The sequence below is a fragment of the Diprion similis genome, chromosome 4 (assembly GCF_021155765.1).
Source record: "Diprion similis isolate iyDipSimi1 chromosome 4, iyDipSimi1.1, whole genome shotgun sequence".
NCBI classification, from domain to species: Eukaryota; Metazoa; Arthropoda; class Insecta; order Hymenoptera; family Diprionidae; genus Diprion; species Diprion similis.
The window spans coordinates 15,808,796-15,824,848 of record NC_060108.1 but is presented as its reverse complement, the minus strand read 5'-3'; the positions used below and the strand labels follow the sequence as shown (position 1 = coordinate 15,824,848).

Below are 16,053 nucleotides of genomic sequence, written 5' to 3'. Positions count from 1 at the left end.
ACAACCGTCTTGCGTCTAGACTCTGAGAGGCAGACACTCTTTGTGGTTCATGTGATTCATTTCTGAAAATATTAAGGGCTTGTTATCTAGCCCTGATAACTTCGAAATAGGTGTATCATCTAATCACAGTCTAATCGTGAGACTTTTTTCCGTGAGACAGACTCTACAAACTGGGCTTCGGTGTCATTAACATCGATTTAAAGCCACTCTGCTATTGTTTTTTTTTTTTCAATTTCTTTTTCTACAAACTTACTCGCAACACATCCGAAACCTGATAATTATTGGTGGCAGTATTTCGTTGAAACTGAGGACTCAAAGCTGACTCGTGGTAAATTTCCGAAGCGATCCGGTACATTCTCGTTCAAGATCTACCGCCCCTGGACGTTTACGTAGTCAAAAATTTGATACCACGTGAGCAGATAATCGAACTGAACTATGGAGCCGGTGTAAACTGGTATAATTAATGTGCTTTGCAAATCTGTAAATATATATAACCGTCCATTCGCGTGCCACGTACAGCTCGCATGAACTTTGTGTCGTTCGCGTGTCACAGATATTATATCAGCTCAATAATTGCAATTAAGATACGTTTTTTCATTCAGTCGATGAAAGCGAGAGGGCAAGCGGCTGGAAGAAATCAAATACTTTTCACCATTTGCATGAGTCTGCCAATTCCCAGAAAAATCTACGCGTATCTTCGTTCTTTTATTTATAAATTACAGTAAACTTATCTTTTCGCATATGATAATTTTGCACACTATTATTACGGCAGTGAAAATTTGGTCGTGTATTTCCTAGTTGCTTATTATTTTTTAATCGTTTTCTTTCCACACTACTTTATGTGATACATTTGTACCGATCTTACGTTAATGTTATAATTATTCAATGAATCCTCAAACAGCGTAATCACTTACAATAGCTAGATTTCCCGCGATAATAACGTTGCATGAACTTTCACAAACGGCTTTGATATAATTCGCTCGAATTTCATATCAGATCAAGCATCCACTTTCGGTGTTTCGCTCCGATTCTTTAGCCACGGTGACGTTCATAGAATATCTTCTGATTTTTATTGCGTTAACTCTAACGACATTTCATTATAAAAACAAGTCTGGGAAACTTTGATGACGATAAGGAGCTCGTTGTGAAATACATAGATTAGACAATAGACCCCACATCTAAGATGCGACCTAGAAGATCACTATGCGTTGAGAAGTTCGCCGAAAAATATTGTTTACCGAAACCGATTCCCGGTTTTCACGGTCAAAGAATTTTTGTCACCCTTCTATCTCTCCTCGTGCTCCAAAGTTTGCTCTCTGATCGTCAGATAGCTTCGCAATTCTCTAACGTACGTACATCGGGTGTTATACGTGTGTAAATATCTGTTATTTGTTTTCAGCCTCGGTTAGACTGTACCAAATATGGAAGTTTCTTTACGAACCCACATCGTCACATGTCGTTGGACACTTTGTACACGTTATACAATTTTTATTTTGTCCTCAATTCCTCTCACCTCTGACCTTATGAAGCAGAATAATAGTAAATAAAATATTGTGTACAAGACAGTCTTTCATATCGCAGAATTGGACAACTGAATAGAGTTTCTAGAAATCTATGCGTCACAGTTTTACGCCGTATTAGAAACCAAGGTTCAAGCCGCATATTATAACACTGAGACATACATCACTGGAAAGCCAATCTTTTCGTGCGTAATTAAAATTGATTATAACGTGGGTGAACGTCGATGCAATAATTCGCGACTGTGACAGCTACTCCGATTAATACACGAGTATATCCCAGCGATTCAGAGAATTGCAAAATTCCCCCAACACGTCGAGACGCCTGCAGGACTAATTGCACGTCGTCTGACAAATGTGCGATAAAAGAATATATATTGCGCAAAATTCCATCAGAGTATAAGAAAAAAAAAGAAAAAAACAATTTTTGTGACCGTTGCGCAATTTTCTCCCCCTCGTCAGATATGCATCTCACTTCTCGCAATTTGTCGACGCTTTCGCAGCTTCGGTGGTGGTCCCAAATACCTGTTGCAAAAGATAAATAGCACTGGTGATGATGGAAAATAGGTGCACTAATTCAGGAGTAAAAATTGTCTTTTCTTCTACATGATTTACAGCAAAGAATGTACTAAATTTGACTGATACGCTTGAAAGAAGAATAACGTTTGATTCTTCATACTCAAGAATTGAAAGGGAAAAATGTTCATCGAAGAAATGCGCGCGGAAGTAATAAATTTCCTAACCAAATTTAAAACTTTTACCCACCCTGTGATCGAAGGCAAAGAACCCGGCCGCCTACGCAGCGGTATTTCTCGTTCGATTAAAACGGCTCTGCCAGTCAGACGCCCAAGAAGCTCCGTCAAAGCTGTCCTATCGAGGAAGTACTCCCACCTACGATAACGAAAAAGGTCAATTGAAATTCTAGAGAAATGAAAAGTTCACTGTAGAGCATACGAGTATATCCGTGTTTTAAGGAAAGAAAGAGAAAGTTTCCTCGAGCGTAGCTTGCGTGCATGTTTTTATTCAAAGCATACGAACTTTTCTTCCAAGAAAGTTTCAGCCAAGGTAACAGGCGCCTGTCGTTTCAAGTTGCTGGAATCGAATCGATTGCCGATATCCAAACAGACGATTATGATGGACTGTAAGAGCGAAAAAGGAATACATGCGAGTGAGAAAGCACTTGTAGTTACTTTATCAGTGATGTGGAAATAATTTTTCGAATGTATTTTCACCTGTGGAAAAGGAGCGTAAGTGTCATCGGCTAGGTGGCAAAGAGCGGTTGCTACTTGGGCATTGATTTTTCCGAAATTCTCAAGCACGACGACCTTATCTCGCCTCATGCGCTCGCTCATATCCTCATAAAATTTCCAAAATTCGTCGGTGCTGGCATAGCTGTGGATAAAATAGTTTTTCACAAACAGATTCCAGCCGGACGGAAATTTCTGTCATATTTCATTTACTTTGAACAATTTAGCGTCACTTTGTCGACGTTGTAGCTTGGCTTTTGGAAAGCCGACATCACGGCTGAAGCAATTGCTCTTACGATTCTCGTCCCAGTCTCCTTCGCATCGGAAGACACGAGGCAGAGAAGAATCGAAGGCCTCTCTGGGATTGGTAGCAGAATGTGCGAAACGGCAGTGACAATCGTCGACATTGTATCCGCGGACTGAGTTTGAAATTCACGTCTATAAATTAAGGTTTACGAAGTAAATATTTGATGGCTATTAAGCTCCGAGTTGCCATTATCGAGCTTTTGTGGCTATTTTATGGTTTATACTTGTTGTGCTTCTGCTGCAAGTTACTTTTTTTCACTTTTGTCGCATTCATAAAGTGGCGCGTTAAATGTTATCCGATTTAAAAGTGTTTTGAAGCCTTTTACCTGCTGTAGAAATTTTTTTAAATAGTATATAAAAGAAGATTTATTGCTTGTATTTTCAATGTGTTTCAGCAGATCAAATGTTTCGATTTTCAAATCGATCTTCGCAGTGAATCTAGAATCATGATCGTGGTTTGAAGAAATCACGTTCGTGAAACTAAACGTCACGGGAAAAAATTAACGTCATTTTCCTAATTTACTGCACAAGTGCTTTACAGTGAAAATTTTTAGAGGTAGGCACGCATAATTAATTTCAGATGCCCTGTGACTGAGGGAAATATGAAGTGAAGACGATCCATCATTTTGGAGATATGATACGATGCCCACAGTTATAACGAGCTCGTTAAAGTAAATGATCTCCACGGACTGTATCACTAAGCTGGGTAAAGCTAACACATTTTCTCATATTTATTCCTCTTGGAAAACTTTGCGGTAACAAAAATTCCAAACATAATTAAACTAAATGTTGAATTGAAATCTGAAATTTTTACCTGATACGATCCTCAAAGAGAGTGAAAAAAATGGCTCGTCTGTCGCTCAAAGTGTTGCATCTAGCCATGCTGCTACAGCGTTTCGAGAATATAGGAATCGTTATGAACAATAGTATCACGGCAAACACTGCATAAGGGATCCAGTAGAGGACTTCGAAAAAGTAGAAAAATACGTTCGAGTCTGTGGGTGGCAAACATAAGGTAAATTCGAAATTATTTTTCATAAAATAGCTGGGGTTTGTGAATTTTGGGCTCGTTCAAAACCCAGAGGAATTTATCTTGTGGCTTATACAACACTTCTTACCAGAATTATCGAGACATTTATCCAAAACACCGATTCCTCCAGTTGCTTTCTGCTCTTGACAGCACAGCTGTACGGCGCTCTGTAATTTTCTAGAATTTAATAAACGCATTGCAGTTTTAAAAGGAAGGCGAAACTTGAGAGATAATTTATGGTTAAAAATACTGGAATTTGGATTGTGGTTCATTCATGTTACGTATGTATTTACAAACGAAGGCTTTTCGCATGCCCGTGAATTTAGTCACGAACAAGCGATCGCAATTTTGAATTGTTTCGCTGTTTATCGTAAGTAAACATCAAGCGTGAACGATATTGCTTGCTAATTTCGTTGTTTGATAACACGAAATGATTTTTTTATATATCTTATGTGATGGGTTATCAAAGAAGGATGTTATTTGAATATAACTTCGAAAAAATCAATAATTTTGTAATTATGTAGTTACTCATATTTTGATTTTTTCAATGATTTTCAAAGAACCGTTCTGGATGCTAAAAAAAATTATAATCAAGGAATGCGCACATAGTTGATCATGATGATGTGCCTATTGCAGCTGCACGATTTCTAAAATGCGTCCTAGATGATTTAAAATGCCAGAATGAATTATCATATATACTAGAAATATCATTCAAATTGGTTGAGATATTATAGAATGTGAGTAAGTCTTAGCTTTCCGCAATATTCCAAATCCAAGCCTCACGGATTTAACATTCCTGCTTTGACTTGGAACGAAACCAGTTCAAATATGCGCGCCAATTCTTAGCACAAAATTTGGGTTCAAGATGGCGCGAGCGTAACGCGAGTTTCGACTTCCCAAGTTCGATTATCGCCAGTTCGATAGACCGACCAAGGTGAGTGTCGTTGTTCCACAGATGAGTTCACGTAACAAGTTGCTTGACACAACCAACATACACATGAAATATGGCGAGTTCGTCAAGGTGATTTTTAAATAACAGTTTTGACAAGTATAATTGACACAGAATACCGAGAATTCGCGACACGAGGCTGCTACAAAGTCTTGATCTTATCTGATGAGTATGACATGCAGGTTAAAATCAGAGTTGCGGGATTAGCGCAGCGACAACTTCAGCGCGAATTAACCTCCCAACGGAATATCACCTGTTGTATAACAAAAAGAAAACCTCCGTCTAAAAATTTCCCAGATAATTTGCTACCTAATCCCGTTTCTAACTACGTAAAACCTGAATCTACACCTGAGTTTCAAAGCAAAATAGCAAACGTTTCGTCGCGCGATTGCATTGACGTACCTCTATAAACTAGAAACTATAACATCAACATTGCATTTTTTTCTTCACCCATAGAAATGACACAAACAAGGTATGCTGCTATGCTCATCCAGATGCCCCGCTCATCGAGGATTATCGTGCAGGGGACCAGATCTGTTCCGAATGTGGGCTTGTCGTGGGTGACAGGTAAGTGATAAATCCCGCTACACCTCTTCGTTAAACGTCAAATAATCCACTCGTCTGTTGCTTTGTTCTCCAGAGTCATAGATGTCGGTTCCGAGTGGCGGACGTTCAGCAATGAAAAAGCTGGCGTTGATCCCTCTCGAGTTGGTGGACCTGAAAATCCACTTCTCAATGGTTCAGATTTGTCTACGATGATCGGCCCGGGAACTGGAGCCGCTTCGTTCGATGCTTTTGGGGCTTCGAAGTACCAGAATCGTCGTACGGTAAGTTCACACTGTGAAAACACAGGCTCTCTCAAAATCTTTGATTTCCAAATAATCGAAGAATATCCTGTAATCTATGAATCTTTGAGAAAAAAATCTAAAAACACCCTGGAATTTTGTGTCTTCAAAGTTTGTCTAAAGTTTGTCCATCTTTTCTATGTACCTGTAGTTTACTGACAATGAGTTTCAGTAATGGAACAGTATAGGTCTGATCAATTTTCTGCTTCAAGTTTATTATTCTGTGTTACTGCAAAACTATTAAGGTTGATGTAACCCCAGAAAACTTGTATGGACTTGGTGTCAGCAACAGATAGAATTTTTGATGGCTGAAAGAATTTCTCTGCATCATCGCTTTATAGTTGTGGAAAGTAGGTCATGAAAAAATTGCCACATCCGTTAATTACTGGAAATTGTTAAACATGTATATATTGCGAAGGCCTTGAAACATTTGCATCGTTTATAGTGGACGCTACAACCACTGCGACCTTAATTTTTTTCACCAACAGATGAGCAGCTCTGACAGAGCACTGATAAATGCTTTTCGTGAAATAAACGGCATGGCAGACCGCATCAATCTTCCTAAAACTATTGTCGACAGGGCAAACAACCTCTTCAAACAGGTGCATGACGGGAAAAATCTGAAAGGCAGATCAAATGACGCAATCGCATCAGCCTGTCTTTACATTGCGTGTCGACAAGAGGGGGTGCCGAGAACGTTTAAGGAGATTTGTGCCGTGAGCAAAATCAGCAAGAAAGAAATCGGCAGGTGTTTCAAACTGATTCTTAAGGCTCTTGAAACGAGTGTTGATCTCATAACGACTGGCGACTTTATGTCAAGATTTTGCTCCAACTTGGGACTACCCAATATGGTGCAGAGGGCCGCTACTCACATAGCTAGAAAAGCCGTTGAAATTGACATTGTACCTGGAAGATCTCCTATATCCGTGGCTGCCGCAGCTATTTATATGGCATCACAGGTAAAAAATTTTTTCGAACTTGTAAGATCGCTTATTATCTAAATTTCAGTTCATCAGATTCCAAATTTTCCATTACTATGCAGGCGTCTGAAGACAAAAAATCACAGAAAGAGATCGGCGACATTGCCGGTGTTGCTGATGTAACCATCAGGCAATCGTATAAGCTGATGTACCAGCACGCAGCTAAGCTTTTCCCTGAGGACTTTAAATTTGCAACACCCATCGATCAACTGCCTCAGATGTAAATTAGCTTCTTCCTATGCTGGTGTTGGTGAGCGTTCACCATTATTTTTTTCCGTTTACTTCTCTTTTAGTTCACTGGCTGGTTAGATTGGTTCATTTAGATGTTCATCAACGACTTATTGAATCATTGATTACGATTTGCATTCCCACGTTGGCGCACAGTATGACGATTATCGATATATGTTTAAATATATATTTATATACTATATATTTTTCTGCTTACATCACTAATAAGGCCGACGAAAAGGTTTTAACATACAAAGTCTTTCTTAGAATTTTGATTATTTCCACGAAGTGATGACAGATTTTTTTGCACTCCTGGATTAACGTGCTATACGCAGAATTCGAAAAGCACAATGCGGCAACACGTTCAATTTGATATAGTTTAAATCGCGGAATTTAGACAATAATTGGTAGATTGCAGTATTTTTATTCTACATTTTTTTTTATATTCTATTTTTTGTCTTCTTAATGTACGGTTCCATTGCAACATAATGTTGAAGTGATTTGAATAATAATTATATGCAGTTCATAATCGTTTGCGAAACGTTTTGAATATTTCATTACTTGTAATTATTCCGAAGGTAAATCGGTTCTCAGTCACCGTGTGTAACAAATATTTAGTAGAATAGTAATTATTACCCTTTTGAAATTTCCTAATCTATCCAGTAATCTATGACGAGAATATTAGACTGTATGAATTATTATATGTTTTCGAACTTCCCATCGCACCGTTAGTAACAAAAGAAACGTACTCGTTAAAAATCGTTTTTAACAATAATTTAATTATTATTGATCGCTAAAAAAAGTAAAAGGACGACATAACAACTTCCATATCTATTGACATCAAGAATTATTTATGCACGTATCTGTTACAGAGCAAAAGAATGTTCACAAATCGAATTTCAACTAATGGTATCATGCATATATTCCAACATGCCTTAGTAATTATCGATTATAGATTATTTAAAAAAATAACAATAAAAATAATTTTAAAAAAATTGTAAAATACTAAAATTTGACTCGGAATCATTGTTATGTACTCTATTAATAAGTTAAGAAGGTGATTAAAATGAAAGAAAGAATTATTCCAACAACAAATAAGTGTAAGAATTTATTTGAATGTATATTGAAGATTTTCCACCAATATTCTTGCGTATAAAAAGTACTATGAATCCTGCTGACTCGTACTTGGCACGCTGCAGTTATTTGTATCTTCCCATTCCTCGTCAGATTCGTCGGGAAGCACTTTCATATGAATTGAGGCGGAATCGGAATTAACTAGGTGGCTTTTTTGCGCTCGTTGCTTTTTAAAACGCCCGAATTTCAGCTTCCCACGCTTGCGTGGCAATGTTGTCGGGTCTAAAAATAGTTCAGGCGACTTTAGACTAAGCTTCTTTAGTCTCAGGTATGATAAGTTACTTTATTAAAATGTACTCACGATCTTCTGGAATATTCATTCTTTTTCTCAGCACACCTCTGAGCTGTTTATTTATTATTTCTCTACAATGATCGTCAAATCCTACTGGTAGCCACCCCATTTTTTCGTGACATTTTGTCTCCGGCGAAGGATTAGGTAACTTTTCCAACATCTCCTGGATTTCTGGGACATGAACATCGCAGTACTGAGATGGAATAAAAAAAAAACAATATTAAGACAAGATTAATCGGGCTGTGTCGCATAAAAATCCCCGACACAATCTAATACCTGATAAAACATTTGTCTAGACGGAGGTACAGTTCCCTCTTCATAGATATAAACGTTTTTGTGTAGATGCTTTTCTTTCTTTCTATTCTCTTCCGGTAGAGTTGCAGAGAGAATAGTTGTCTTCGACTTGGAAGCCGGTGCCAGTTTATAAGGCAAAATGTAGTTTGAATAACTCCGTTTACACTTGACCGTCGACTCCAATCCGTCTAGAAGAACAAGAAAATTTAGCTTGACTCTACGTAACGTATGCTGTTTATGATACAGAAATTACTTTACTAAACGACTTACGCATTGCCTTAAGTCTGTAATCCAGTGTCTGATATATTCTTGCGGCGGGATCTTTTCTAGGATCATATCCAAGTTTGACCCACATAATTCGCCAAGGACCTGAGATAAAGTAATACGCTACGGAGGGTAGCATAACTTTCAAATGTTCTCCTGTGAATTTTGTTTCGTACATTAGAGCGTTCTTCGACCATATCGGTCTTTGTTCAAAAAACTTTTTCACCCTTTCCAAGTGATAGTTTTGAAGAAATTTCACTCGCATTGCGTTTTCTATACCCTTTGGCGGCTCCGAGGGAACATCTCGCGTATGGAAGTTAACGAAATTAGAAAACCCTCCTCGCCTCTTTCGCGTTTTACCTATCGCATTTCCTGACAATGCATCTTTTCCCGTTTTTGGTACATACAACTGAACATTGTCCATCCGACTAAAAGCAGCGGGTGGCAAAAAGTACGGGACCTTATTCTTTAGCCAACTGTATGGTGGCAGACCAACGGGGAATATAGAATCGTATATACATTCATTCTCTCCACGATCTACTGCACTTGGTGTTAATGGTAGGAACTGAAAATCGCAGAGATCTGAAAATAAGTAATGACAAAATTTGAGTATAAAACGGCAAGTTAAATTTGTGCAGATCATACAAAATCGAGATCAATCTTATGCTTACTTTTGAATCTAAATTCCGTATCGACTTGACCCAAAACTTTCAATTTTGGCAGCTCGTAGTCATCGTCTCTGGATAAATCTTTGTATTTATGCCTATCAAACGGCAGAGAACAGTTTTTCTTGGACTTGAACATATCATTACTTTCTTTGCACTCAGCCTGATCAGAACAATCCGGCTCTGCTTCTCTGACATCAACTTTCTTCGTGTCCTTACTTTCACAGCTTGCACTAACGTTACAATCTGCTACTTTATTCGTCAAATCTTTTAATAAATCTTCAACCTCTACCTCTGTTCTTGAATGCTCAGATCCTTTTTTCACAATTGTTTGGAAAGTCTTGTTCAATTCTTCAGAAGAAACGTTCTTAGTGTTCACAAATTGATTGGTGGTTCCCAAATTCACAACTTCCACTACTTGTGAGTCTGTTTTCAGGGGTTCCGTACTCTCTTGGGCATCATTTGCCTGTTTTTTCTTCACTCTGATTCTCAGCAAAAACCCAGTAGTCGAATGCCGGTCACCGCAAGCTGGTTTGCGGTAACCATCATCCGGCCTGAACCTAAGCTCGAGTCTCCGATTGTGAGTATCGACAGCCTGAAATCAAATTAAGAAATCAATTAATATTGGTTTCCTATTCTTTCCTTAGATATCTTCTCCTCTATGTATATGTGTTACTATGTTAACTTTTCATGCTGCCATAGGTGACTTTTCCCAAGGTAAATAAATTATAATTCCAATTCCTCCTAGGCAAAGTAAATACGTACAGCTGGTTACGCACCGTTGAGATAGATGCTAATCCACCCAGAGTCTCGATAGCTTTATCTGGATTGACCACATTGCCTGGGTACTTGATGCATATAAATTTTCTATCGAATCTGTGGCCCCCTGGAAGAACGGGTCCAACATATTCCTTCTTGTTTGGGTCATCTTCAGCTTCGTCGTATTCTTTTGGCTGATTTCGACCAAAAAAGAAACGGGATTCAATATTGTACATTTCATTAATTAATATGATCGAAACGTATACTAACTCTTCCTGCTGCACGTGCTCGGCTTGGTTCAATCGAATCATCACTGTCACCCTCCTCGTCGTAATCACCAGCGTTAAAATCGCTGTCGGTATCATCTTCGAAACGCTCCTCGTCACTATAATCACTTTTCATACTCATTGCGATAATGATCTTGTATGATACAGTTCATTTACTCATTTCTTCGATCATTTGGAGTTCAAACACGCCCGCGACATCCTTCCATTCTTTTGTAAACACAACAGAATGTTTTTCGTTTTTTGAGGTTAACTTGAGTAAGTAGTCACCATTACGCCTACTTCGTTGATTCAAGCACTACTTGCATGCTTTGCGGATTGCAGCATATCAGGCGCCTAATTCGTCATCACAAGTCACTTATCCGTGTTTACTGATTGTGAAGCATCGAAGGAGACCTATGAGCTGTGGGCCATTGAACGAAATAGATATCTAACGATTCGTTTCAATACAAAAATATTTGTGTCAATGACACTTAGAAGACTGCATTTTTTCACTGAATAATCAAAAACCTTGGAATTAAGTACTATTATGTGCATGTTGACGATAGATTAGGCATGATGTGTCTTTCTCACGTTTATGTAATGTACTCATGGGTTTATTTATTCTATAAGAAATGGTACAAGTAACCTGGAACATAACAGAAATTTCGTGTCGCACTAATAGCCGAACAATAGAACAGACGAGTAGCAACGAAATGAGAAATCGTATACATGTGATTCCTGTCACGAGGTATGTACATACATACTCGGCAGCAGTTCACGGAATACCGTTGATTGGCTCCTTAGAGTGATCATAGCGATAACGAGATGTGCTGTAACATGGTAAAGATTTGATAGTAATACCGAATGCCCGATGGAGACCCGTGGCAGTAAAACCGACTGCAGTGACGTATTCGAAGAGACGACGTCCGTTGTCTTCTCATCGCCGTTATCGTGTGGTTCTTACAGGCGAACAATGTCGTCCGATAAGCAAAATTCAACTTCGACATATTGTAGAATATGTCACGAAGGTAATAAGAAGTTAGTACTTGGTAGAAAATTATCGTTTAAACTGAAAATGTATAAATTTAAACAGCGGAAAAGAATAATTAACAAGTGTTTAAAATGATGTTTTGTATTGTTTTGGACTTATCGTGTTATCTCAAAGATTGTGCATCAATATTAGATATGGAGTATGTACATAATATACATACATAGGTATATGTCTTAATTTCCGTTTTCTCACACCTCAACAATACTTCTGTACACAAATTCTTTTGACACTCTTATTGTTATTTTATTGTTCTTTCTTCGACATTCGAGGAGATGACAGCTTGGAGGAGTTGGTGGATCCTTGCAAGTGTAGCGGTTCTGTCGGACTGGTTCACGCTAGCTGTTTAGAGAAATGGTTGTCAACATCGAACACCGATCGTTGTGAAATCTGTAAATACGTATTCACAATTGAAAAGAAGAAGAAACCAATCTCCGAGGTAATACTAATTCCTCCAAATCTTTATTCAGCAATTGTAAGTGTTCGCTGAGAAACCACCTAATTGATTTACCACTTATTAAAAAGCGAAGCAAGACAACATTAAGAGACATAATTTTAAAATCGATAAAATTGGTAACGACGATATATTGCAATCACGGCAATTGTCGCTTACGTAACCAATATGGAAACCAATGTTGAACTTGTTTTGGGTAATGACCAGTCAGCCTGCCAATGGTGGCGAAGTAAAAGTGTCAATGGGCCCCGAGGGATCGGCGGAGATGCAATTTGTCTGGCTATACTGACACCCTTGTGTTTTATCGCTACATATTTATGCGCCATCGGTGCATCCGCATATTCTCGTCTTGGATACTGGGAAGGAACTGGTTTAGCGATTTTGTGCTCGTTACTCGTCATAACTTACTGCATCTGGCTGACGATTACTATCAGGTAATTTTGTACCGGCTCATTTATCATTATATGAGGTTCATCTAATCGTGTACGCTTTTTCCAATTTCCGTCAATTTCCGCAACATTTTTAACAAAATTTTCATCATCCACAATTATGAAAATCAATTCCAAACGCGATTCGGGTGTAGGTACCATTACAAAATATGGCGTCGTTGGCGAAGGCAGAATCAAGACGTGGTACTTTTGGTGAAGCATAAAACCAATTCGCCGGACCGCAACGACACAGCGCAATCCGCACTTGAGCAGAAATCACCACGCCATAGGCAGGATAGGAATAACAATAGAGGGATGCCGGAAAGACCGATGCCTAGATTCATTTTCAACGTGCCATTCAATCACAATGAAGATCCTACGTTTACCGTGCATCAACAAACGAGCTTTGTTTGATAGTATAATTCGAATTGTAATTTGTAGATGATATACATGGAGGAAAGAATGTCGAAGAAGTAAGACAGACTACCCGGTCTGAACTCGAAAAAAAGTGGGAGGGGCATTTTTTATAAATATTTTATAATAAAAAGAAACAATAAAAAAAATCGGTGAATAATTCAGTGCGGGCTCGATCAGCATTTTCTAGTCTTCCTTAACAGTCCGTGGAATCAGATATCTTATCCGCATGATAAAGTTTATTCTATGTGTTGTTATCACCAGAGTCAAATTGAAAGTACATACGTACGTGCGATATCTATGTATAACGCCATGCCAATTTTTCATAGTATGATTCGTAAAAAATTAGTACAAAATAAAACGATTGATATTGTGATGTATATACTGTGGATGAATGAGCAATAGAGTACTTGAGAATGATCGATGAAGATAGTGAATAAAAATAAATGAAGATACTACTATTGATAATTCGAACAACGATGTACAGATAATATTACTGATGTTGTAATAATACTCCAAATCGTATTTTCTATCTTTTTGAAACACTTTACTGGTGATCGATTGATAACGGAATGAAAATTAGAAGCGGGGTGAGTATGACAAGTTTGCATATTCAAGTTGCACAAAGTATCAAACCAAGTGTTATACTTGTAAGGTATACCATACCAACACATTCGTTGTATAATAAATATCACCGACTCAGCATTTCTTTCTTCGGTCTACAAGTAACTTGATGAATCTAATGATCATGCGATGAATTTCTTATTGCTACACTGCTTCTTTTTTTCTACTGTTTGTGGCAGCCAACTTATACCTCTTATATATAGTGCATCAATCGAAGCACGGTATTACCTAGGATGTATATTATACAATGGAAGAGAATAGTGACAGTTATCTGAAAAATCTAAACAGAGGTATATTCTTCTCCGCGGTTACATCAAACCTTAAACGCTTCTACAGTTAATGAGTTGAATGAAAATTTCACCGAATCTTATTAAGGTTTCAGATAAATGTAGAGCAAAGACAATAAATTATATCGGCATATGATGAAAACTTGTCAGAAATTTCTGTGAAGTTTGAATTTCGATAAGATATCATGATCAAAAGTCCGAAGTCATTCAGAATACATAATTGTCGCAGAATATCAATGAACATCATGTACTCACTAAAATTGGCTGTTTTTTTTTCAAGCCTCTGAATATTCTGACAAACTTGTAAATGTGACGTAATTTTTGATTTTGAAAATCAGAAATCGCAGACTATTTAAAAAATTATTTATCACTATTTGCGCGATGTAAGTTCCGACAAAAAAAAAAGTAGGTAGGTATACGTCATCGTAGATATTCAAAGACGGGATGATTATACGATGGGAGAATTAATTTTATCACATAATTCTACGATACGTAATTGTCTCGTATTAAGTTAAAACGCGCATGAACATTTACATACGATACGCGTATTCTTTATGTATGAGCAAAGAGTAGCGGAAACATCTTTACGGATTCACCAAACTTAGTATCACAGGCAATAAATTATTTCGTAATCTTGTTAGTCCCGGGAAATATGGGTCGATAATATGCCATTTATATGTACATACTATACGTATAGCGATCACGAATTCTGCCTAAATCGTGAACTGACAAAACTGTGTACACCGCCTAAGGATAACAAACAATTATTATTCACACAGTCACTTGGAAAACAAATTTTATTATAGTTGCAACATCCATTCGATCAAAGGGTGTTTCATTTACGCGCTATTAATTACTAGAAATTTCTAGTCGTGATTAGAACACAGCTGTACTTAACTACTTTCATTTTTCACCATAAACGAAAAATATATAATTCTGGGTGTAAAATGAAAGTGAGTTTTGCAGCTGTAAACAGTAGATCTAGTAAGTCTTACTATATTCTCTTTCATTTTGGTCATTTGTACCGCATTCTCTTATAACTGTTGCGTTAATTCGATTTTGTTGCAACAATAAATTCATGCGAAGCTCTTGTTTAATTGAAAAAATTACTTGGCAAACCGAACAAATAGATGCAATATTGGAATAACTAGAAAACGTACGATTGACAACTATTCATACTGAGTAGTTACTTGTACCACATTTTCTTGTAGTTTTAACAATTTCTAAACCATTATTGTAAAGATTATTTTTAGCGAGAACTATAAAAATGAAATTTTCCGAGTTTATGATAAGAAAAAGATCATTTGTCAAGTTTATCCGTTTTACAAGTACCAGTTTGCAAGTGTCACACGGTTGATGTACAGGAAACTTTAAACAATTATCTGTGACAACTTCAACATTTTATTTTTTCCTATTAAATGCAAGCAAGACGGCAGTTTCAAGTGTATCGAACAGTTTTGGAAAATTTCACGAACGTATATTTTAAATCGAATTATGTATAATGTGCCTTTGCGCATCTGTCGGGGTCCGAAGTAGGATGATGTGGAATATGAAAAAAGAACTGCGTAGTTTGGAATTATGCATGTACAGACAAGGGACACTCAGCAGCTGTCCATCTTGTATATTATTTACATATCTGTCCTAGGCCATACAGGTCCATAAATCCACTTTCATACGTACGTATTCTATGCTAGCTATGGCACTTTACCATCGTGGAATTGAAAGGTATAAGGAACGGCGATTTTCGTAGCGTCGTTTGTCGACGCGAATCTCCCATCGACCCTTCTTCGACTGACCCAGCAATGAAACTTGATAGCAGCCAATTAAACTATCCCCATTTCGCTAAAATAAACATTGCGAGTTTCGACACATCCCTCAACTTTATAACAAAATCAACTAATAATATTTGCTTGGTAAAAATGTAGCTCTGAATAGGAATATAAGAAATTCATTCAAATTTGTGCACTTGTGATCTGATTTATCTGAATATTTTTTTGGATAGACGTAAATGTAGGACCGCTG

General features: G+C 37.6%; 4 protein-coding genes across 6 annotated transcripts; 2 read left to right on the top strand and 2 right to left on the bottom strand.

The window, feature by feature from the left end:
• Positions 1-1,937: 1,937 nt before the first annotated feature.
• Positions 1,938-3,952, bottom strand: LOC124405431. Its single transcript, XM_046880309.1, has 6 exons — positions 3,885-3,952; positions 2,978-3,202; positions 2,750-2,909; positions 2,556-2,656; positions 2,283-2,408; positions 1,938-2,042 (listed from the first exon to the last, which is right to left on the bottom strand). Exons 1-6 carry the CDS (start codon positions 3,950-3,952, stop codon positions 1,976-1,978), a joined length of 747 nt encoding a protein of 248 aa, XP_046736265.1. The 3' UTR covers positions 1,938-1,975.
• Positions 3,953-5,025: 1,073 nt separating this feature from the next.
• LOC124405096 (transcription initiation factor IIB) lies at positions 5,026-7,896 on the top strand. The gene is made up of 5 exons (XM_046879701.1): positions 5,026-5,121; positions 5,506-5,616; positions 5,690-5,876; positions 6,383-6,853; positions 6,937-7,896. Exons 1-5 carry the CDS (start codon positions 5,105-5,107, stop codon positions 7,096-7,098), a joined length of 948 nt encoding a protein of 315 aa, XP_046735657.1. The 5' UTR covers positions 5,026-5,104; the 3' UTR covers positions 7,099-7,896.
• A 287-nt stretch (positions 7,897-8,183) lies between these two features.
• On the bottom strand, positions 8,184-11,049 carry LOC124405094 (general transcription factor 3C polypeptide 5). 2 transcript variants are annotated; one of them, XM_046879699.1, is made up of 8 exons: positions 10,781-11,049; positions 10,531-10,704; positions 9,758-10,346; positions 9,366-9,668; positions 9,093-9,191; positions 8,805-9,010; positions 8,538-8,721; positions 8,184-8,458 (listed from the first exon to the last, which is right to left on the bottom strand). In XM_046879699.1, exons 1-8 carry the CDS (start codon positions 10,916-10,918, stop codon positions 8,265-8,267), a joined length of 1,887 nt encoding a protein of 628 aa, XP_046735655.1. In that variant the 5' UTR covers positions 10,919-11,049; the 3' UTR covers positions 8,184-8,264. The 2 variants fall into 2 exon arrangements, with proteins under 2 accessions (XP_046735655.1, XP_046735654.1); XM_046879698.1 differs by having other exon boundaries at positions 9,093-9,668.
• A 376-nt stretch (positions 11,050-11,425) lies between these two features.
• LOC124405097 (E3 ubiquitin-protein ligase MARCHF3-like) lies at positions 11,426-13,448 on the top strand. Of its 2 annotated transcripts, none has more exons than XM_046879703.1 (4): positions 11,426-11,804; positions 12,100-12,263; positions 12,486-12,712; positions 12,862-13,448. In XM_046879703.1, exons 1-4 carry the CDS (start codon positions 11,648-11,650, stop codon positions 13,118-13,120), a joined length of 807 nt encoding a protein of 268 aa, XP_046735659.1. In that variant the 5' UTR covers positions 11,426-11,647; the 3' UTR covers positions 13,121-13,448. The 2 variants fall into 2 exon arrangements, with proteins under 2 accessions (XP_046735659.1, XP_046735658.1); XM_046879702.1 differs by having other exon boundaries at positions 11,429-11,804; positions 12,097-12,263; positions 12,862-13,445.
• Positions 13,449-16,053: the final 2,605 nt, after the last annotated feature.